The following is a 21,741-nucleotide window of genomic DNA, read 5'->3' as shown; positions in this document are numbered from 1 at the left end:
GGCTGACTGGTCTGTAGTTCCCTGGATCCTCCTTTTTCCTTTTCTTGAATATGGGCACTATGTTTGCCCTTTTCCAATCATCCAGAACCTCTAAATTCCCTCCATAAAGAGCTGGTTTTAAGATCAGCATATGGTATCCATGCCAACAGTTCACAAATGTTATGAACTACCAGCCCACTGTCAACCTTCAACATTTCTCCTGGACCCACGGGACACTTTATAGTCAAACATGTCAGTGGAAAAGAGTATAAGGGGCCAGTAAAAGCTGCAGACTTCACTGTGTAAACCAGTGAAACAGGCCATCTATGGGAAAGACTGTAACAGTGGTTTACACAGTGTGACCAGAATAGAGGGGAACAATCACTTGTGTCTTGTTTTAGGGAAAGGCTGTCCAACTGGCAGCCCACAGACTGCATGCAGCCTATAAGGGATTAACATGCAGTCCTTGGACTCCCACCTGGCTGCTACTGTCCCCAGCACTGGCTGAAGCAGCAACTGGGGTCTCAGGCTCCCGCTCCCTCCTCAGCTTCCACTTCTACCAAGGGGATGGGGTGGGGTAATACAGCCAGCCCATGATGCCAGGAGAGCTGGTGGTCCAGAGTGCCCATGTGGAACGATGCAGCCTGGGAGGTTGTGGCCAGGCAGCTGAAGGTGAGGTGCAGTATCACGTGCAGTGCAGCAGGGATGCGCTTGCCTGCATGTGTGCACATGGTGTGCAGCTTGGGCCCATGGCCTCAGCTAATGTGGCCTCTGCAGCATGTGGCTCCTGCTGGTGCATCCTATAGGGCATGTAGCCCCCAGCTGCCCCTAGAAGATGGACAGGTCTGGATTAAGGTAACAAATACCTCTGTAGCCCCTAGTTTGAAAAACTTGGATGCATCACTGATAACCTCCAACCCCTCCTGGAAAATGATGACCACCTCATCACTGACCTCAGAGTAGCTGTTCTTAAACAGCAAAACTTTAAAGATGAACTGGAATGGGAACTAGCAAAACAAGACATCCTTCACAGACTGGATTGTGTTAAACATTGTCTGAACAAGGATTATGGAATTTATTCCATTTCTTGGATTAGCTTTTGTGACCCTTTTGTCCTTATGGCTTTATAGCTTGTTTGCCTCTCCCACTCTCCCAGCACTGCTCCCACCTCCCCACCCCCATCCTTTGTATTCAAATTAATTTCTCCATTTGGTAGGCTGCATGTCCTTTCACAGCATCTGATGAAGTGAGCTTGGGCACAGGAAAGCTTATGCTACAGATCTCTGTAGCCTACCCTGCCTTCTGCCTGACTTCAGACTATCATAGCTAACTACTCTCATCTTAAGGTAGCCATGGGGGACCAACCTGTTTTGGCTTCCAGACAGCTCCCCAACCTCAAATAGTGTCTTTCAAGCAACAGATTACTTAAACTCTACTCTGAGGCACCACTCCTTTCAGCAGACACAGATTCAAGCTCTGCACCCTCATCAATGCAGATCACATCATCACTGGACCAAATAATATGGATTATAACATCCAAGGTTAATTCAGCTGCACCTCTATCAAGATTATCACTTAGCTACAGTGCCTCTCTGCTACTACATTGGACAGACAGGGCAATTCCTACATGAAAGAACGTGGGAACACTGATTTGATATCAAGTCCAAAAACACACAAAAGCCTTTGGTAGAACACTTTAACCTTTCTGTACCTTCTGTCCCTGACTCATCTTCATGCATCTCTTGCTCATGAAAACTTATACATCTCTGATTCACTTGGTCAATAAAGTGCACCTTTACCCTGCCATCTTCATGTTTTGCCTGGAGTCCTACCTAGTCCCATCAACATGCTTCACAGCTTCTTATAACTACCTTACACAAAGGGCAGCTCTTTCACTCCCCAGATTTCAATAATATTGAATTCAAACTATAATACTGGTATTATAATAGCATTCATAAGCTCAAAAAGCATCTCAGCTCCATAGGGGCTTGTACAGAGTCAGCAGTAAGAGAGACTCATTGGCCTGAACAAATTTTAATCTAACAAAAAGTAATGTTTGAATGTTACATAGTAGCTAGGTAAATTCAAAGGCAAAATTTACACAAATGTATTTGTCCTACAAATGCTAAGGGCAAGAACCAGGTGACACATTATCTTCCATACAGAAGGATCACTGAGTTTATTAGGAATATTTACATGGAATTAAAAATAATTTGGTGAAAACAATTGTATTAAACAAATAAACATTCCTTTGTAATGTTTGCAACCCAAACACTGTAGCATTATGCAAGCATATGGTACACAAACACCTATTTCCACCTGTGGTTGTCCATAAATTTGCATCATTATGCAAATCTTTTTATTTAAGATTGCAACCCTGTGCCCTTTGCAAACTTAAAGCAATTCAGATTGTAAATGGGGCCGCTGCCTGATGATGCTTATTGCTGACAATACTGCCCTCTGTGCCAGTAGCCTAATGGAGGGGAAACAACCAGGGCAGCAGCCCTGGGGAATGGCCTTTGCAGGTGGTTGCTCTGTCCCATGCAGAGCCGCTGCCCTGTTCTATGTTTTCAGTCTGCTCAGATACTGGATTGAAGTCCACTCTGAAACCTCTTTCCTGATATTCAAGGCCCTCACCAGACTGACCCTGATGGACCAATTCCCCCTCTGCAGGCTGAGCATTGCCACCTGCAAACATTCAAAAACCATGTCATGTCCCATCCCCCTCACAAAATTGATTCAAGAACAGTAAATATTTTTAAAAATTCAAAACTCTTGACTTGCCTTCCAGTTTCTAAGCCCTTCTAGGCCTGCTGGCAAGCCTTCCTCTATAGCTGCAAAGGCTGGGAACGTCTGGTTTTAAACAAAAGCTGAAACTCCTGCTTACTCCCAAGACTCCAGGAGCAGAGGCTTGAGAAAATCAGGCACAAGGGCCTGTGAAAGAAAGCTGAAGTGGAATAAAGCTCATCTCTAGGCAGGCCTATTTGTCACCTTTTAATCATGTGGGCCCAGCCTGCCAAGTTTCTCATTGGCCTCTCTTAGGCAAGGAGGCTACAGCAAAAGGAGACATTTTGGGACAAATAATAAAAAAACAGCGATAGCTGTGGGCAGCTTATCTGTCCATCTTTAAAAAAATGTGTGGGCCCAGCCCACCAAGTCATTCATTGGCTTCCCTTAGGCAGGGAGGCCACAGGAACAGGGGACAACAGATTTCTCGGGACCAATAATAAAAGGCAGGGATAGCAGCATGGTCAGAGGTTGAAAACAAGTGTGTGGAGTGGGAACACTGAGCTGAGTACACCGGATAGCCACCACCGGCCCTCAAATGAGTCCGGGGATACTCTGTCAGTGCTACTGTGCTTGGAGTTTGGAGGGCTGTAGGGCGAGGGTAAGCAGGCCCGCAGTCCCTCAGGACCCTGCTGGCCAGAGCCTCCTTGCCCGCATCAGGCACAGGGCAGCAGGCCAGGGCCAGGAGGAAGTTGACCAGGAGGTGGGGGCCAGGGCTGGCCACTGTGTGAATGAATCGGTGTGGGGACTGGCTAGCAAGGACCTCCACACGAGGCGGTGCAGAAGACTGGGCTGGATGAACCCTGAGAAGAAAACCAGTTCACCCAGGCACTGTGCAAAGCCCCACACGACGCAATGCGACTGAGGCATCGAGAAGCCAAAGGCTGCAGGGAACCAGGGTCGCAGCCCCACGTGCCTTGCACGTGGCACCGATGTGCGCATGCGCGACTGCCTGGCTGTGAGCTGTGCGGGAAGGAACGTGGGAGGGGTGATGCGGACTGCCGCGTTTCGCCTTCCGTGGTTTGAGCTTCCGTGCTCGCCGTAGTCAGCTGATACGACCCGGAAGTGTCCCGTGGCCGTGCTGAGGGGCTCGGGCGCAGTGATGGCTCCGGACCCCTGGTGAGCGGCGCCCGCCGAGGGGACAGGCTGTTCGTCCGACCCCGGCTGCGGAGGGCACTGTTGTGGAGGCGAGCGCGGCCAGGGGCTTCCCATGCAGACGCCGCGGGCAGCACGGGGCCGAGTCCCCAGGGCCGCTCAGTGGGCGTGTGGGGCTGTGAAAGGGAAGGCGAAGCCTCCGACCCCCCTCTCCTCCTTGCTCCCGCGCCCCCTCGTAGACGGAGCAGAGTCCTGCCCGGACCGCTGGTCCCCCCAGAGCGAAGGAAGGATACAGGCCCTGAGGGGCCAGGGGGCTTCCTAGAGGCACATGTGGGTGCCTGAGGTGGAGGTTAGGGTTAGGTGCTGCTGCTCGTGCCAAGCGCTTACGCAGCCCGTGGGTCTGAAGCGGTTTTCGGCTGTGACCCCCATTTGCCCCTTGGAGATGGGTGCGTTTGAAATCCAGGCGACCCCCACTTAATGCTGTTTTGCTTAGTGCTGTTTCACTATAACACTCATTTAAAATTGATCCATGATTTCACTTAGCGCTCGGCGAATTTCATTACAACGCTCGCAATCGCCGTCTTGGGTCATTAAAAACACTTGTGGTGGCCGTCTTAGATAGTCATATACTTTCAGTTTAGCTTAAAGCTCTGTTTTTCAGGAACCAAATTAAGAGCACTAAGTGGGGGTTGCCTGCACCTGCTTCCATCCTGGGCAGAAGTTCCCAAACTGGTACGTGGAGCCCTAAGGAGATGCAAGATGTCTCTGGGGGTACATGGGAGAAATTGTGTAATGGAAGATTTAATTTTCAGTATAATAATTGGTGTTTAAGGGGTTGAAAATGGAAAACATTGGTAAAACTGGAAGGGAACATGCAATAAGAAAGTTTGGGAACCTCTGCTGGAGAGAAGTAGCTGTTACCTCTGTTTTATTCCAGGCCATGTTAAGTTTTCCTGTTTTGGTTATCAGAAGTCTCATGCACTGTCCTGCTGGTTCCTCTCCTATTTAAGGAACTTATTGAGGAATCTTTTTAAGACTGGCGTACTTTTGGCATCGTGCTCGTGCTTATGAGCTATTTATAATTGGCCAGTTTGTCCATTGGAAAGTACTGATATTACCAGTGTGTAGAAAAGAAACAATATAAACTAGGAAATAAACATTTGAGGTAAATTAAATTAACTATAAAGCTGCCTTGAGTAATTCCCCTTCATGCTTAATCCTTTTGGCTTGCCCCATCCTCCCTTTTTCTTTCCTCCTTCACTTCACTTCCAAGGTAGGGTTTGATGCCTGATTCATATGATTGTTAGATGCAAAATGCATCCTGTCTGAGACTGGGTTAGCCCTACATGGAAATCATTTCCTAACAGTTGTTGTTTTCTTCTTATCTCTGCTGATTTAACAGTAAAACATCATCTAGTTAGTCCTAGTGCATCACACTTATGTTAAGATTATGCTGTAATAGGAAAAAGTAACTCAAAGCTGTTATTAGTGATATATAAACTAAATAATAACTTAAAATTGTTTTCTCTGATTATCAAAAAATGCAAGCTAGTACTGTAAATAAAAGCCAGGTACCACAATTAGTTTGTTTGATGTCTTTTGCTTTACTTCTGAGCCATCACCAGGCTGGTTGTAAATAGTCTAAGGAAGAATGGGAATTTTTGTGTGTACCTGGTATAATGGGAGGTATAATGGGAACTGCCCTTGTCTTTACTATAGGAAAGTCTTTTCAGGAATATGTGTCCCTCTGCAAGATGCTCCAATTTGATCTAAACAAAGATTATTGCCAATCTTCTTTGTTACTCTCATTCTTCTTAGAAGTGGCTAAGGGCACTTGGTTGAGCACTTTTGAGGTCTCTGATTTATGTGTGGTGTAACTTGTGGCTGACTCTAGAGGACCAGAAACATAGATGTAATGTTGATTTAAAATCAGGAGTCTCAAACATGTGCCCATACATAGGATCCAGCCTACTGAGCTACTTGTGGGCATCTGGAAGTTGTAGGGAATGGTCCAAGAGAGTGACCTGCCACAGAATCTGGGCCCTTGGGCCCCAGTAGACATAACAATTGGTGGCAGAAAAGCAAGTGAGCACTGATACAGTCCTGGCTGCCCTCTCTCTGCCTACTTCACCCAAGACCCTAACTCCTCATCTGCTGGCTTCAGCACCTCCCCATGCTGTGGCTACTCCAGTGATTTTGAAAGCTGGCAGTGACATTTGCAAGAAATGTTACTATTGATACCTTTAGTTTTAGAAGTGAAACTACTTTGTGTTTGGCTTCTTTGTTTTTAGTATCTCAAATCTTAAACACTTTCTGAAAAGGAAAATCTATCCAAAGCTCAGTCTTGACTAACAGAACAGAGATTGAAACCAGGAAGTCCGGCAGTGGTTGTCACTTGGAGAACTTTTCTTAAATTTGAATCTTTTTTTACTTTTAGGCTGTTGATGTATGATTCCACTTGTCACATTGCACAAGAGATCGCTGAAAAGATCCAGGAACGTAACCGTTGTCAAAGAAATGGGGAAAGTTCATCAAAGGTACCATACCTTCATGAAAGATGTAATGTTTGTGAATTTTTCTTTCAGCTTAAATTTTGCATTTCATTATAAATTAATGCAATATTAAAACTTTAGCTTTGTTCAGGAAGTTGAAGCTTGCTATGGCAGGTTCATTACCTTAAATTCAAGATTGAGTGTAAAATTGTAAGATATGTTTTAGCTAAATAAAGTAACCCAATGCAGAGGTAACTGAATGAAATTCTATGACTTGGATTTTGCAGACGGTCAGATTAGAGATCTAATGGTTTATCTGGCTTTCAAATATATGAATCTTAAGCAATGTTGCAATAACTATTTCATTATGATAAGCATGTAATTTAAAAAAATGTTTAAGGTTTATACAATGAAAATCAGAATAGAGCTTCTACTTACCTTGTATTTAATATTACTGTGTTTTAAAAAAATCATTAAAATTGATAAATCCTTAGTGTGGTGCATGTCAGACATTCTGAATCACTTGAGGCTGTCATCAAATTTACTCTGCTGTAAGAAAAGCTCTTGGATGAGGTTATCAGAACAATGGAATAGCATGTGTTCTGGTGCACACACCTAAGTTTTAAAATATAGAATCTTTTTTTTTTTTCCAAGCTTTTCAGTTTCTAGATTCAATCAATCTACATGTGATCTGTTACAATACATGTGCCCTTAATACTTATTCAGATCCTCTCTCTGTTGTCACTCATGAGGGATAGCTTTCATTGTGGACACTAAATACCTCTCTAGCCAGGTGTTTTCACAGTTTGTAAGAATTATTTCAGAAATCTTAATCCCATGGCATTTGGGTGATGACCAGTATTAATATTTCTAATAAAATGAAACGTATTTAATTTTTTTTTTTACGTATTCTCCATTCTCGCTAATTCTTAACCAGGTTCATAGCTTTGTGTATTTTTCATAGCTATGCAGGAAGTTGTTTTTTTAAGAACAATGCTAACAGAATTGACTTGGGAATCTCCTCCTAAATCCAGCTGTAACATTTATTTTAGAAAGGGTTCTTGGGTAAAATAACTAACTTTTGGGGTGGAAAATCTGGGACTCCGCATATAGCATAAATTTCCAGAGCTGAAAAAATGTTTACTTTTGGTTCTAGTTTATTGCAGTGTATGTGCTATTATGTGGCAGACGGGCTAGTTAGCTCTGACTCTTGGCTAATTGTAATTAAGGCCAATTTTGGAACAAAAAAATATTTGGAATTATCAAGCTGACACTCCACTGAATTGCAGAAATGATTTACTTTTACAGATTTAGTGTGGCTGTACAGGCAGGCAAAGTAAGAACTCGTATTTATTAAATCATCAGTATTTAGAGAAGGCAGAGTATTGCCTCATTTACTGCAATGTCCTGTTTAAAAAAAAAAAAAATAAAATGGGCTGTATAATTATTGTCTGATAACCTCTCTTGTAGTGTAAGCTTTGTAGCTTGTGTGTAATGAAAACATTATATAGTTGACCTAAGTGATTCTATGAAGAAATTTTTCCATGTTTTGTGTTTAATAGGGTAAGAGGAATTTGCTCTTGGAACAGTTTAAAGAGAAGTATTTGGCTGTGTTTGATTCTATTATAAACAACAGTTCTGACAATGAAATATTTGTTGTCATAACAGGCACTCATGTTGAGAAATCTGCGGCTGAGCAACCACATTTTCTATGGCTAGTGAAAGTTTTACAGAAAAAATGTCTTTGCCTGGTAGGGAAAATGTCAACACAACTTTATAGTATTTTACCACTAGAAATGTCATAGTATCATAGTGCTTAGGTGTCAGAAGGGACCTCAACAAATCATCAGGTCTGACCCCCTGTCCCGGGCAGGAATGGGTGCCGGGGTCATATCACCTCAGCCAAATATCTGTCCAGCCTCCTCTTGAAGACCCCTAAGGTAGGAGAGAGCACCACCTCCCTTGGGAGCCCATTCTAGAGCCTGGCAGCCCTAACTGTAAAGTAATGTCTCCTGATGTCTAGCCTGAACCTTCTCTCTAACAATTTGTGCCTGTTATTCCTAGTAACTATGGGTGGTGCCTAGGGGAACAGAGTCTCCCCCAGTTCCCACTGGTCTCCCCTGGTGAGTTTGTAAATGGCCACCAGATCCCCTTTCAGCCTCCTCTTGTGGAGGCTGAATAGGTATGGGCCCTTTAGCTCTCTGTAGGACCTGCCCCGCTGCCCCTGGACCATGTGAGTGGCCCTCCTCTGGACCCTCTCAATGCTAGCCACATCCCACTTGAAGTGTGGTGCCCAGAATTGGACACAATACTCCAACTGTGGCCTGACCAATGCCACATAGGGGGGAAGGATTACCTCCCTGGACCTGCTTGTGCTGCATCTGTAGATGCATGACAAGGTGCAGTTAGCTTTACTGACCGCTTCCTCGCATTGGCAGCTCATGTTCATTCTGGAGTCAACAATAACTCCAAGATCCCTTTCTGCCACTGTGTTGACAAGAAGGGTGTTCCCCAGTTTATGTGTTTCATAGTTTCATAGTTGGTAGGGTCGAAAGGGACCTGAGCAGATCATCAAGTCCAACCCCCTGCCATGGCAGGAAAGAGTACTGGGGTCTGTGCGGCACTGGTCAGGCCGCAGCTGGAGTACTGCATCCAGTTCTGGGCGCTGCACTTCAAGAGGGATGTGGACAACATGGAGAGGGTGTAGAGGAGGGCCATTCACATGATCAGGGGGCAGCAGGGCAGGCCTTATGAGGAGAGGCTACGGGACCTGAACCTGTTCAGCCTCCACAAGAGAAGGCTGAGGGGGCATCTAGTGCCCTGTTACAGACTAGTCAGGGGGGACCAGCAGGCATTGGGGAAGTCCCTGTTCCCCTGAGCACTGCCAGGAGTGACCAGGAATAACGGTCACAAGCTGGCAGAGGGTAGATTTAGGCTTGATATCAGGAGGCGCGACTTCACGGTCAGGGCGGCTAGGATCTGGAACCAGCTTCCAAGAGAAGTGGTGCAGGCTCCTACCCTGGGGGTCTTTAAGAGAAGGCTAGATGAACACCTTGTTGGGGTCGTTTGACCCCAGTACTCTTTCCTGCCATGGCAGGGGGTCGGACTGGATGATCTACTCAGGTCCCTTCCGACCCTAGAAACTATGAAACAATGACCCTGGCAAAATGTTCATCTAGCCTCCTCTTAAAGACTCCCAGGGTAGAAGCCAGCACCACTTCTCTTGGAAGTTGGTTCCAGATCCTAGCCGCCCTGACTGTGAAGTAGCGCCTCCTGATGTCTAGCCTGAATCTACCCTCTGCCAGCTTGTGACCGATTTTCCTGGTCACTCCTGGTAGTGCTCGGAGGAACAGGGACTCCCCCAATGCCTGCTGGTCCCCTCTGACTAGTTTGCAACAGGCCACCAGATCCCCCCTCAGCCTTCTCTTGTGGAGGCTGAACAGGTTCAGGTCTTGTAGCCTCTCCTCGTAGGGCCTTCCCTGCTGCCCCCTGATCATGCGAGTGGCCTCCTCTGGACCCTCTCCATGCTGTCCACATTCCTCCTGAAGTGTGGTGCCCAGAACTGGAGGCAGTACTCCAACTGCAGCCTGACCAGTGTCACCTTGAGGGGGAGGATCATCTCCCTGGACCTGCTCGAGATGCATCTGTGGATGCATGACAGGGTACGGCTGGCCTCCCTGACCGCGTCTCCACACTGTCAGCCCATGTTCATTTTGGCATCAATGATGACTCCAAGTTCCCTTTCTGCCTCTGCACTGAAGAGAAGGGAGTTCCCCAGCCTATAGGTATGTTACTGGTTCTTCCCTCCCAGGTGCAGTACCCTGCACTTGCCAATGTTGAAACTCATCCAGTTCTCATCTGCTCACCCCTGTAATCTGTCCAGGTCCAATTGCAGCTTATTCCTCCCTTCTTGCATGCCCACTTCTCCCCACATCTTAGTGTCATCTGCGAATTTGAACAGGGTGCTTTTTACCCCCTCTTGCAAGTCACTGATGAAGATGTTGAGCAGTGAGGGCCCGAGGACCAAATCCTGTGGAGCCCCACTGCCCACATCCCTCTAGGTCAAATAAGACCTGTACACCACCACTCTCTGGGTGTGGTCCTCCAGCCAATTAGGTGTGTTGCTGGTTCCTTCTCCTTAGATGCAGTACCTTGCACTTGTCTGCATTGAATTCCATCCTATTCTTATCTGCCCACCTCTGTAACTGTCTAGATCTAGCTGGATTCTGTCCCTCCCCTCCAGCGTGCCCATCTTGCCCCACAACTTGGTGTCATCGGCAGATTTGGACAGCATGCTTTCCACATCCAGATTGCTGATAAAGATGTTGAACAGTACAGACTCCAGGACCAAGCCCTGGGCAACTCCACTGCTCACATCCCTCGAGGTCAAAAACAACCCATCCACCACCGCCCTCTGGGTGTGACTGTCTTGCCAATTTGCCACCCATCTGACTGTGTAGGCATCAATGCTGCAGTCACCTAGTTTTTTAAGAGAATGTGATGGGAAAACATGTCAAAGGCCTTCTTAAGGTCCAGGAAGATGATATCCACCCTGACACCCTCATCCACAGACTTTGTGACCTGATCATAAAAAGAAACCAGGTTAGTTAGGCAGGACCTGCCCTCAGTGAACCCATGGTGGTTGCCTCTGAGCATTACCTCCCTAGCTGGGCCCTTGCAGATATGCCCCTTAATAATTTTCTCAAAGGTCTTCCCAGGGATGGAGGTAAGACTGACTGGCCTATAACTGCCGGGGTCCTCTTTTCTCCCCTTCTTGTAAATGGGGACCACATTGGCCCTTTTCCAATCCCCATGAATGCTCATAGAGCCATGCCAGGCTTTTTATCCCATTTAAAATGGGATAAAAACAGAGTATAGAAGTTAGTTAGAAGTTACAAGGTAAGACTTTCAGATGCACTCCGACTGCTTGAGACTACTCAAAATGGTCAGTGGTAAAACTCCTATGGATATGGATTTCAATTGGGGCAAAATTTTGGTTGATGCCATAGTGTTGTTAAAGGGAGATGTTCATTGACTTGGGGAGATGTAATCTCTTTGCAGAGTGTAAGTTATGTTTAGAAAATGCTTAAACACTGTTTTCCTTAATGAAACTGAGGAACCACGAAAGTTAGTCAACCCTGAATAAATTGCCATGTTTTCTCACATGCAACATATTCTGCAGTATAATATGCACCTTGTTTTTGAATGGCAGAATGAAGGGGGTGGAAAAAAAACACTTCCAGAGTTATGGCTGCATAGAGCAGGGACAGAGGCTAATCATCAACTAACTCATTCTCCCTTTCTTGCTTAACTGAAGCTGAAACCCCAGCTGCTGCTGACAACTCATGTACATGAGTAGATCTATGACTTTAAAAAGAGCTCAAGAGCCTTCAGGGCTGTGAAGTAGGAGGCAAGAGACTAGAACTAGCTAGCAGCTAGCTTTTGGGTGGGAATGGAAACAGGGCAGCTTGCGAACCTCCCTGGCAGCTCCCTGTTGGACTATCATGTAGCCCTCTGCTCTCCTTCCCTTCTCCCATCGCCTTGGAAGGGGAAAAGTACAAAGACTTAAGGCACCCCTGGCTTGGTTTGTGGCACCCCTTATTCAGCTCAAGGCACCCTTTGGAAAATTCCAGCTTTCACTTCTCACTCATTTTTTGACTACAGAAAAAAATGGAGCGGTTTGTGTATTGCAGAGAAGTCAGAAAAGACCACAACAAGACAATGTTTTTAAACAGTGTGAATTTCTAGTTGAAAACTCTAGGTTTATCTTGTGATTCATGTTTGCACGCCCAAGAGTGCTAACATTGCAAAGCATCTTGCAGCACTCTTGAAAGGATCTCAAGGCATGCCAGGATGCTGCTAGCGCTTCCCTTGGTTGAGAATCAGTGGTTTAAGGTTTGGCCACACATGGAATTTTTCTTGGTAAGCCAGGGAAGTTGCTGTTTGAAATGGCTGCTTTTTGAAAGACAGCTTCTTTGTCATGGATCTGCCATTTTTGTGGTCAGCCAGCCATTTTTCTCCCAGGAAAAATTCCTTTAATATTTTACCTGTTACCATTAGTTGCACTTAGTCTGCAAAAAATGTAACAGTTGTCAGGCCATGGGATTCCCAGTCAGCCAGAGTAAGAAGAATCTGTTCATTAAATTAAAGCCTCTTGTACCGTGTGGGCGGGCAGGAGGGCTGTGCAGTTGGTTTCATGTTTATTGAGAGGGAATCCATCTTTCAAGAGTTTGGCCAGTGCTGTTTTATATAACTGCTTGACTTTTTTCAACTTCATGTGGATTGCACAGGTCTCTCCTCTGGCTGCTTATCTGCAGAAATGTTGAGCAGTGTGCTTGCAGCAAGCATGGCTGTCTCCACTTCTGACCTATGCTCTCAGCATCCTATCTGATAGGAATTTCAGAAGTGCCTGATACATTTAGAAGCCCAAGTTGGTGAGATTTAGGTTTGTAACTGTTAGGCACTTTTGAAAATCCCACTCCTCACCTCTCTGCAGTTAACAAGGACAGTTTAATATATAACAAATAATTTGTAATGGCATTTGGATTGCCTTTCAAGGGGGAGTCGAGTAGAAAGCTACAGCTTGAGCCTTTTTAAATAGTCCTTTAGGGGGAGAGGCTGTTAAGGCTATAAAGAATGCCAGTGCTTGCTGGAGAGAGGTGCTGAAGTTGAGGAGTCTTGTTGGTGCTGAATATGTGACTAGCAAATGCTGAGAGGACTAAGTTGTTGGTGAGTAGCAGCGATAGGACAGAGTGGTCATTTTTGCTCTGCTCATGAATGGATATATCCTTACTGCTAAGCTACCTTTGCTATCTGTGTGAATGATGGCCACAGTATAGTTATTCCTTTGTGAACAAGAAGCATCTTTAAGTAATATGGAAGCCTGTAATTAGTTGTAATAATTGCAGCTATTATTTACAGTCATTGTTTATTACAATGCAGTTATAATTAATGTGTTTCTTAAGGTACGCTGTGCTTAGCTGATTCAAAGAGAATAATGTCTAGGAGAAGGAAGCAGTAATTATCTCATTAAATACAACAAAAACAGCAATAATAATAGCACCAATAAAAGATTGTGATTAAGAGGAAAGTTAGAGAATGCAAAGATGGATGTTTGCTAGCATGAAGAAGAATAACATTTTTGGTATTCTTTTAATAAAAATAGCAAACTGAAGAACCTCGCACAAGCATTATGGACACACATTGTTAATCAATTGTCTGGAGAGACCAAAGGGAAACAGTGAACAAAATTATAAGGAAACCTGAAATGGAATAGAAATGAAAGTCTAGGAGATATTGGTCAAAGCTTTAAGAGAACCAGAAGAGGGAGCCTTTGAACCTCTGACAATGAGCAACACTAAAAGGAGTCTGGAGAGGGACCTGACTGTAGAAAAAGGAAAGGTCGATATTGCAATGCATTAATAATACTGTATACATCCAGTCCTCGATATGGTCTCTCATCAGCACTCTGGTGATTTAGAAGGAAATCCTGTGATGTGATACACAGTTGGGCTTGTATTAGTCCACCCTCTATAATATGGTACTACTGCTTGTAGAATTGTAGTGTAATCTGGAAAAAAAATCTTTTCTCTTTTATTTTTCTTCCTTCAGCTTAATGTGGCAATAAGGTCATTGTTGCAGAATCTCAAGGAAAAGATCAACCATCTGAAGGACTTACTGCTTCAAGCTGTATCAACACACCAAATGTATCCATGTAAACAGTATTTCAGCATTCTTTCCAGTATCTTAAGAGTGGGTGGAAAAACAGGCTTTTATGGGAAGGAAGTGGCTCCACAATCTTTTTTCTTTTTTTTTTCCTTCTTCTCTCTCCCCCTCCTTTTCCCCTCCCACCTCCCCACGCACAGTTTGAGGAAGACCTAATTACTAGTTGTTGCTGGCAATCTTAACTTCTGTTTCAAGTACTTATTTTAAATATTGTACAGTTCCCAGTGGTGAAATCCTGTTGACACTGATGTTCTTGGTTTAAGACATTGTTTGCTTGTAGGTTTTCTCAGGTTCATTTTTTTCTGTTTAAAAAGACGTTTCAGGTTGCTGTACTATTGGCACCTTAGGAGAAGCCAGTGTAGAAAAGTGGTTTCCTTCTGCTTCATGGGGTAGGGAGAATTTAAGGTCTCTGTATGAACAGGTATGTCTATCTCCCTGAAGAAGCACATCCATTAAAAAAAAAAAACAAACCTCAGCAGCAACTTTGCTAAAGTACATCACTAACATGGAGGAAACGTCTATGGACAAAATATAGGGTCATAGAGTAGCTTCTCAGACAAATGATAGAGAAGGTGTGGATGGGTAAAACGTAATTTCATGGCTGTCTAACTTTCCTTGTTCTTCTGTGCTTTGGAATGCATGTTATGACCTAGCTGTCATTCCTTTTCTTTCCCCACACATGTGTAACAGGGACATGTAACAGCAGCCAGGTGTTTGAAAGTATCCCATATTGGTATAGAGGATCAGAAATGCATGCATGAGGCCACATTCATTTTAGTGACTCCCTGCACTTTAGTGGAGGCATGCTTGATATAAGTTGTAGAAAGATGCTTCAACTTGGGTGTCTCAGCACCCAAAAAAAAATCTTGTGCCTGGTGACAGCGGAGCAGTTCAGGTATATAGATGCCTAGGCTTTGTGCAGTCAGTAGAAAGACTGAGTTGTGTAGGGATTTAAATTCTTATTTGGGGGGGGAACCTTATAAATCCTACTGTTTTAATTGCAATTAAGTTCAAGCTTACTGCAGTGTAAATCTTTCCTAAACATGAACTTTCATAATGCTGCACTGAGTGGAGTGTGTAAAATTTTCTTTTCAAATGACTCCCATGGAGCAGATAAATGCCACTGCTATGTAAGAAAGCAAATATAAGTTGTTACGGCTATGCACATGCTTACATTGCAGTTAAACTTTTTTTTTAGGAAAAGGACTAATAGTTGTTTACAAGGGTTATCTCTAAGTTTATTTAAAAAAAACTGAACAACCTCTAAAAATGGCAGTACTCCAGCAACCTTGTCATTCAGACTCATTGAATTAATTGATTATTTTTTTAAAGCAACAAGCCCTGTTTCAGCTGCTATTGAGGAGTTCTTGTGATGTACATGGAAATACATTATTAAACACATCATTTAAATACATTTTTTGTGATTGTCTGAATTCTGCAGAAGACTTCCCACTAGATCCATGTTATCAGCCTCACCCTTAGTGAAATGATAAATGTGCTGAGTGCCAGGCTTAATCCAACATATAAAGTCAATTTTGTGGCCATTGTTTATATTGTAATTTCGATTAAAAATAAAAATGTGCTGTGCCTTGTATAATGAGTGCAGCAGAAACTTTATCCTTACCTTGTTGAGTTTAGTATATCCAACTTACTATTGCATGCTAAGATTCTAGAACTAATAATGTTTCTGTGCATGTTAAATACAGCTCTTTAAATGATACTCTCTTAAATGAGAGAGCCTGAGAAGAATGTCATATGCATGTTTTGAGTGATTTTATTTTTTGCAAAAACCCTGAAACCATCCCTCCCCAAGAAATTTGAGCTTTCTAGATCACTTTCTCAAGATGCAGCCTTTCTTTAAGGAACTATAAGTAACAAATATACTTATGACAAGTGATGATGAGTGGAGATATTCCACTGCTATGTAGGTGTGAAAAGGGTATGCCAGGTGTCTTAAGAGTCCTGAGACTTGACTATCAGGTATGAAAAAGAGTTGCAACTCTTCTTCACATGAAGTGGAGTCTTCTTTTTCAGGCTGTTTTACTCTATTGTTCTTTGAAGATTCTCATTTTCTGACTTTTTTAATATTACTGTAACATCTCACTTCTGTGCATGATGCTATTAATACTGAAAATAAAAACTTTAAGTCCTATTTTATTTCTGTGTTTGGACCTTAACCATATGGCTCCAGAACTCAGCTGGAGGGGGATAGAAGGCAAAGCTTACTGGATGACCTCCTCACACGACAAAGACAACTTCAAGCGTCCTATAAGAATGATGGTACAGAAACAGATGTGATAAGGTAGGATACTGCCACCTTCAAGGAGCAGTCTGGGGATGTTTTTTGAATATGAAGACAGTACTTTGAATGCTTCTCTTGATTTTTGTTTTCATCCATGTATATAGCAAACTACAGCTTGATTTACTGAGGCATGACAGTTTATGCCTTTATTATTTTGTGTCATTTTAACATACACATCCTCTGGGAGGGTGGGGGAATGAAAGATTACTTAGTTTCAAGGTGAAAAATGAATATTGTCTGATAGGGCTTTTACACTTCTATTTTTGTGGTTTTCTAGAATTTGACTAGATCTCTTACATGAACCATATATATTGTTCCTAGTCCATAGGTTTTGATTTATCTGAAATAAAAATATTAAGTCTACATTTTGTTTTACTCCAAGGTACTTTGTTGTATACTACCTTCTATCTCTAGCAAAAAGTGGGTGGATTTTAATTTTCGTCTAGGATAGATCAGTATCTATCAAGGTTGATGTACTATGGTAAATCATCCCTGGGGATAGGTAGGTATGATTATGAATATGTGCAGTATTAATTAATACATAATACTTGACTGGAATAGCTTTTAGAGTAAAGTGAATAGCTATAACATGTAAGCTTTCACTTGTTCTAATTATACCTCATTGCTGGTATATTAACTCTGACATGGACTTCCTTTTGTCATTCAGACTTACTGAAGAAATAGGTTCTCACTTGAATTATTTTCAGGGTATGCATGTACAGCCCTTCATAGCCAGGCAGAGTAACTGCCAGTTAATAGCTAGCCTGAAAATTGGTGTCTCCTGCAGTTCTTTCCTTTACAGACTCCTTCCGTCAACTAAGAAAGTTACAGCTGGAATCTCTACTAGTTCTCCCTGTTCTTGAAAATAACACCTCGCTTGTGGGCTTTAACTGATTTGGAAAAAAAACTAGAACTTTTCCTTCTACTCTGAAATTTAGGATTGTCACCTAGGTTCACATGAGATATTCGTAGCAGTCCACAAATTGAGGAGCAGCTGAGTTGCACAGAACACACGTGTCCTTGAATTATGAAACAGCCCATGGGTAGGAACTAAATTTAGAGAAGATTATAATAAAAAGTCTTAAAATCCTAAATGTTTACAAACCTTGTACTCTCAACTCAGAGCAGAATGCAATATTGGAGGTGCTGTTTTTAGTAACTTGCTACCGGTCTTTTCAGTTTCACCCATTTCCCGCAGTATACCAATATGAGCCTTTGTCTTCAAAATGCTGCTCTTTGCTACTTGATTGATTTGCGGTGTGATGGAACCACCACATTTTTGGTAGCTTGAAACTACCTATAACCCCATGTGCCTGTTGCTAAGAAACTCATTCAAAATGCTTTAATTTTGAAGAGCTTTTCTATCTGCCTTGAAAGACTATCCGTTTTTAAAAAATACTGCATGAGGAAACTATCATTCCTCGCTCCTTTCTTAAGACTGAGGGATAAACTACACTGTTGCTGCTTTATGCTATAAGTTAGCCTGGACTGTTTCAACGTTTCAATGAAATGTCTCCAAGGATTGTTTCAGAAGCGTTTTGGTGATTTACTGTGTGATGCATTTGATCACAATCGCTGTTGCAACAGCATTCAGGTACAAAGTTAAGAGGCATTGTACTTCTCTGGAGTCAGATTTTCAAATGGGATGCAAAACCCATTTGGGAGGAGGGGGTTAGGACAATGATAACCTTAGTGCTTTGGCCAAAGTCCAACATGGGTATTTGCATGCACCCTTTCTAAATTTCCCTTGTATTTTTAGTTGGATAATTTATCTTTTACAGTAACATAGGAGAGAAGTAGAATCATTGTAGAGCTTGCCTGTTTCCGTGGTCAGTGCATAGTCTGGATTTCAGTTGAAGCTGGTAAATTCTTTTGTAATGAAAGGACCTTGCTGTATGTATACATGCAGTCTTTAAAAATATAAACACAACTGCATGGGCATATGAACCTACATAACTAATGCAACACCAATATAATAAATGTTAACTGACACTAGACCCTTTAGACAAGGATTTAAATACACTTGTGAGATGAAAACAGCGTGACTGTGAGGCTCCTAGTAGTGCTTAACCCATGACTGGGTTGCAGACATCTGATACGTGCAAAATCCAGTCTCTGTAGAGACAAGCTTGCCTGTGTACAGCTTTGGTTTTGAATATATGCATCAGTCCATTTGTACATGCCCTGATGTTGAAGCATCGTATTCCCTGTGGTGCTTTGTTGGCTATTGTCATTGTGAGAGAAGACTTACATATTTTGAAGCCCTCTGTGCTTATGAAGAAAGGAGTGATTCCTTTTGATGAAGAGCTTTGAAGAGTTTTTTTATTTTCTTTTTCCCCCCTGGTATGAGTATTTGTTCTCAAAAGTATGCAGAAGTCATGTAGGAAGCTAAAGAAAGGTGTCACCTTAAGAAAATTGCATTTTCAAATGAGTGTTGCTAGCTACTGTTAAACATAACATCTGTACTTAATAATTAATATTAGTAGTTAGTAAGTTGGAACTGATAATTTCTCTCCTGTTCAAGTAGCAGTTACTATAAGGTCACACTGGTGTGCTGTTTTGAAAGGCAGTTCACGAGGATGGATTCGGAGGGGGTGCAGCAGCATGGCTGAATCCTCCCCTCCTGCCCCCGCTTTGTACATCACATGCTCTGTGCACTCTTAGAGCTCAACAACTTATCAGGGGAGCTTCTGCTGGGGGTCTTTTCAGAGTCCTGGCCTTCAAGCAGCTGTGGAGCACAAGGAGTGAGCACTGCTTCTGTTCACTCTTTCTTTTCTTCCTCTTTGCCCCCAGATTCAGCAGCAGAGCAATGGAAGGCAGGAGTGGCTGGCGGTATGCTCAGCCATTGTTCCCCATGCAGGCTGGCTCTAGAGTCCAGGGGCTGCACACTGCTGTCACTTGTCCGCTCTCTTCCTTTCTCCTACAGCTGAATTTGAGGGAATGAGAAGGAGACAGACCCTCTGCTGACCAGCTGGTGAGCTCATAGAGCTCTTTATACATGCAGAACTCCCAGCAGGAACTGTGCTGATGTGCTGGTAATCCCAGAGAGCTCACTAGTATCCAGGATCATAGAGAGCAGTTGCAGTTGCACCCCCTTTGGTGGTGTGTTGCATGTACAGTAAACTTGCTTTACTGCACGTGTATCACACTGCTGAAGGGGGTATGGCTGCACCGTTGTCACTGCAATCATGGATCCACCAATGGGAGTGTGTGTTCATATTTTGTTTTAAGCCCTTTTAAAGAGGCTGTTCAGCACTAATGCAGAAACAAATTGGCTGCTGTTCCTGATCTTGGGGTGAGGAGGATACATGTCCTTTCCCATATTGCTCTCTGGGAGTCTGACATATCTGGGGACTCTCCATTCACTTGATAGACTTCTGCATGGGGTTAGTAATAAGAACCTAGCGGTAGTGAAGGGCCACACTGCATTGTCTGTTGAGGTATGTACCCGAATCCAATAGGACCCTGAATTTAAACCCCATCCCTCCCCCATGAATAGATTCTGTGCATGGAAAACATCATAAATTTGTTATAATTTTCCATCTATAGAGTCTGCTTATTGGAAGGTCATATTAAATTCTTCCCTCCACACTGTTGCGGTCGGGAGGAGGAGGGGAGCAGACAGTAGGGGGCCAGGTCATGTGGGACCATCAGGAGGGGGGAATCGGGTGATTGGAGGGCTGGGGGTCAAGCACTTGCCTCCAGGCCACCTATCCTTTCTCCTCCTCACTTGGTCCACTTATGCCTGCCTGCTTGCTGCCTCTGCCCCTTGCCTTGCCTCTTCTCTATCCTCACTTCAGCCTAGAGCACAAAACACAGCTCCAGCTTGATCCCATGGCAGCTGAGTTGTGGTAGCTTCAGCTGGTGGGGGAGGAGATTGGGACAGAAGGGGGGACCCAGCGTGGGGGTTGGCAGAGGCATTGTGGGGCCAGGCAGCAGCTGCCTGCTCTCCCACCGTCTCATACTCCATTCCAAGATGAGGGGCTTCCCCCCCATTTAGGTTGGGGGGGACGGGATGACTCCTAATCTTAGAATCAAGTAAATACGGTATTCCAGAATATGATGTACATGTTAAATCTTTTGCTGCTGTAACCTGCTCAGCTTGGTGAGCCATTCCCATTCTCTTCCAATATGGTGTTTGAAACAGTTAAAACAAATGTTTCCACTTGTAAAGTGTTACCTTTGGATAAATGTATCTTGTCATTGTTTAAGTCCATTTTAGATAGCAAAACTATGGATTTGTGTTTAATTATTTTAGGGATTAGTGATTCTCCAGAGTGCAGCATAAATCTATTTGATGTCTTAGAGCAGCTAGGTTTTTCATTTATTGCTGAATTAACTTAAATGTATGAAATCACAAGTAAGTAAATATTTCCATGAAGGATCACTCTCTGAGAAGACTCCTGTATATTTACTTATTAATACATAAACCAATATGAGTGGCTGATATGCCTTCTTGAAAAGGAAGCAAAAGCTCCACTAATTTAGGACAGTTCAAAGTCTGTCCCCCCCCACCATTTATAGGGAAAGAGGATATCAGTTTTCATTATTGTTAAATTGGTGACTTTTATGCAGTAGGTTTCTTTAGAAGTGTAGGGACTGAGAGGTACAGCATAAAAACACACATGAAGTTTGATTAAGTTCTAGCAGTGACACTTCTCTGGTTCTATACCAGCTTTCTTTATCTAATCCATCCCTGATGTGACAGCCTGTATTTTTTTTTCTTTTTTTTTTAAGAGCAGTCATTCCCTTCATTAACCTTCTTGCACCAGTGATCACATATTTAATGTCCCCATGGCATATAATTGTGAAGGGTTTACCAGAATTAATCTCCATTTATATTTGGTCACCATTCAGTGATTTTTACATCCTTTGCAAATTGCTGTAATGCTATTTACTTTGTTTAGTACAGTGGCCTTAATACTTTTAATTTTTATTCTAAGTGACAACTCGGGCCAAAATGCAGAACAGGGTATTACATTGTTTTGTATAGAATTACTTTACTTTCTGGCATTGTCAGCCTTAATTAAGATGCATCTGAAATTTGCTAGAGGAAAGATTGTGCTGTTTATGGCTTTTTGAGGGGGGTCATATTTATTACAGTTAGAACGTATTTTCTTTCAAATTAAACTCTTACAAAAGCAAAATATGTTTCTCCAACCACTTCTTTTTGTAGACTTATTAATGTAAGTTCTTACATGCACTAAAAATATTAATATTAAACCATGAAGTGCTGTTCTGCTAATGAAGAATGAAAAAACTGAATGATTCCAGAATCTCAAAGTTGTGAGTGTCAAAGTGTTTGCAAAGACCAAGTGAATGGAATATCCTTATCCTTTCTTATTGGCTACTCAGTGAACC

At 43.1% G+C, this 21,741-nt stretch overlaps 1 protein-coding gene across 5 annotated transcripts in view; it reads left to right on the top strand.

Annotated features, from left to right (window-relative positions):
- The first annotated feature begins 3,759 nt into the window (after positions 1-3,759).
- Positions 3,760-21,741, top strand: part of STX8 (syntaxin 8) — a 174,144-nt gene continuing 156,162 nt past the window's right edge. For all 5 annotated transcript variants that reach the window (XR_016443952.1, XR_016443951.1, XR_016443950.1 and 2 more), the window contains exons 1-4: positions 3,760-3,885; positions 6,299-6,398; positions 13,965-14,059; positions 16,270-16,380. Coding sequence is in view for 1 of the 5 variants with exons in the window: in XM_090060943.1 (XP_089917069.1) it covers positions 3,869-3,885; positions 6,299-6,398; positions 13,965-14,059; positions 16,270-16,380 (323 nt within the window). In the remaining 4 variants the exon portion in view is untranslated. The remainder of the gene's footprint in view (positions 3,886-6,298; positions 6,399-13,964; positions 14,060-16,269; positions 16,381-21,741) is intronic.

The sequence above is a fragment of the Crocodylus siamensis genome, chromosome 8 (assembly GCF_052110815.1).
Source record: "Crocodylus siamensis isolate JL-2025a chromosome 8, ASM5211081v1, whole genome shotgun sequence".
NCBI lineage: Eukaryota > Metazoa > Chordata > Crocodylia > Crocodylidae > Crocodylus > Crocodylus siamensis.
The sequence above is the reverse complement of the archived record's forward strand: the minus strand, read 5'-3'. Positions and strand labels throughout refer to the sequence as shown.